The sequence below is a fragment of the Aphanomyces invadans genome (assembly GCF_000520115.1).
Source record: "Aphanomyces invadans strain NJM9701 unplaced genomic scaffold supercont1.38, whole genome shotgun sequence".
In the NCBI taxonomy this organism is placed as follows: domain Eukaryota; phylum Oomycota; class Saprolegniomycetes; order Saprolegniales; family Verrucalvaceae; genus Aphanomyces; species Aphanomyces invadans.
Genome location: NW_008580183.1, coordinates 151,353 through 152,934, shown reverse-complemented (window position 1 = coordinate 152,934; position 1,582 = coordinate 151,353). Strand labels below are relative to the sequence as shown.

General features: G+C 57.1%; 1 protein-coding gene across 1 annotated transcript; it reads right to left on the bottom strand.

Annotated features, from left to right (window-relative positions):
- Nucleotides 1-151: 151 nt before the first annotated feature.
- On the bottom strand, nt 152-1,170 carry H310_12315 (hypothetical protein; the record flags this gene model as incomplete). Its single annotated transcript, XM_008879326.1, has 4 exons — nt 152-259; nt 310-482; nt 536-662; nt 898-1,170. The coding sequence occupies 4 exons, from the start codon at nt 1,168-1,170 to the stop codon at nt 152-154; spliced, it is 681 nt and encodes a 226-aa protein (XP_008877548.1).
- Between the last annotated feature and the right edge of the window lie 412 nt (nt 1,171-1,582).

Genomic DNA, 1,582 nt, shown 5'->3' with positions numbered 1-1,582 from the left:
AACTTGCCAAGACGCCAGGACTCCGGGACGACGACCAATAACCGGATAATTATCCGACCAGGTCGTCCCGTTGTGGTTGATCCAGCATACAGCAACCGGCCTCAGCGAGGTTGGACTGGACTCGGGGTACACTCGACCAGAGCACTTCCCCCTACAATAGGTGACCAAGGGTCAGTTCCAACGCCTCCTGCATCGCTTCCACGCCGTCATCGTGTTTCTGGGACAACACCCACTTGCGCAGCTGTACGGGAACGTCTTCCTACATGTTTCCCACGACGCCCCTTCATCTTCGAGGCTGAGCTACTTGACCAGGATTTCATGCTGCCCGTTGACAACACGGGTCGCCAGGAGGTCTTCTACATGGAAACCACCTTCGCCGTAGGCAGCATGGTCCTCCAGGTCTTCGCCGTGCCGTTCGCTGCCTCGCTGTACAACTTCAGACGGCAGGAATGGTTCACAGGCTCGTGAAGAGGGGGCACTAGCTGTTCAGTCGCCATTACACAATCTGTGATAACTCGCGTGTGTCTTGAGGTACCACGCCACGCCGGGGATAACTTACTCGGGTATCGCACCACCGACCCGACAAGGACGTAATCACCAACGCCAAAGTTCGTCAATTTGAACGCCTTGTTTCGGGGTTTCGGGGTTTTTTCTTCGCGTGTCTAGCTCTCGCTTGGCCACGTAGCTTTTTTTGCTACGGGCCGACACATCACGGTGCATCTCGTCTAGCGAGCTTTGGAGGTTTTGCACGTGCTTGATCCGAGACTTGTCGAGCCAATCAAAGTCCGGAGTTCCTTGGTCGTTGAATGCACAATCCCGCACAACAGTGGTGCCGCGTCGAATCCACCAAACGCCGTCGCAAGAGCGGGGGTCATTCCTGACATTCGTTCGAAGTACGTCCACAAACTTGGCCTGCAGTTGTTTTAAGCGCACGACTTCTTCGTCGCGTAGGCCGAGGCTTCGAGCGTCTTCGACCTTCGCCACTAGAATTGCCTTCACCATAGCCTCGCAACGTCGACGGAGGTCTTCCTTGCTCTCGCCCGGCAGCATGTCTACCACTGGAGAGCACTCCATCCTGGCCACGGGGTCATCATCCAGGACAATAAGATGGGATCGGGACACCTGATTCACAGCAACTTCAGCAGACGGCAAGAACTCGCTGTCGGACATGTCCCCTCAGGTTCGAGAGTCAGCTCTTTCACGAGCAGCGCGTTCGCAGAAAATCCCAAGGACTCCATCACAGCACGGCTGACATTCAGCGCCACGTCGTCGTCCGCCTCGTCGTCGATCCATATGGGCACGCCACGCAGTAGGAGGGGACCACATGTCGTCGTGAGCGTTACACTCATGCATAAGCAACGTGATAGCATGACTAGCTTGGGCTCCTTCCCATACGGGTACAGGGCGGTAGGTGTGTCGTCCACCACCACCTGGGTCGCCACGCCCGCCCTCTCCAGCGCCCGCGTCAAGCAGCAGGTTCTCTACCGCGACAACGTCGGTCACGGTGGCACCGCCTTCAATCTTCGAGCGGTTAGGACCGAGATTGATGACATTTGGAGTCGGACGTGCCTCGTAGGCAGCC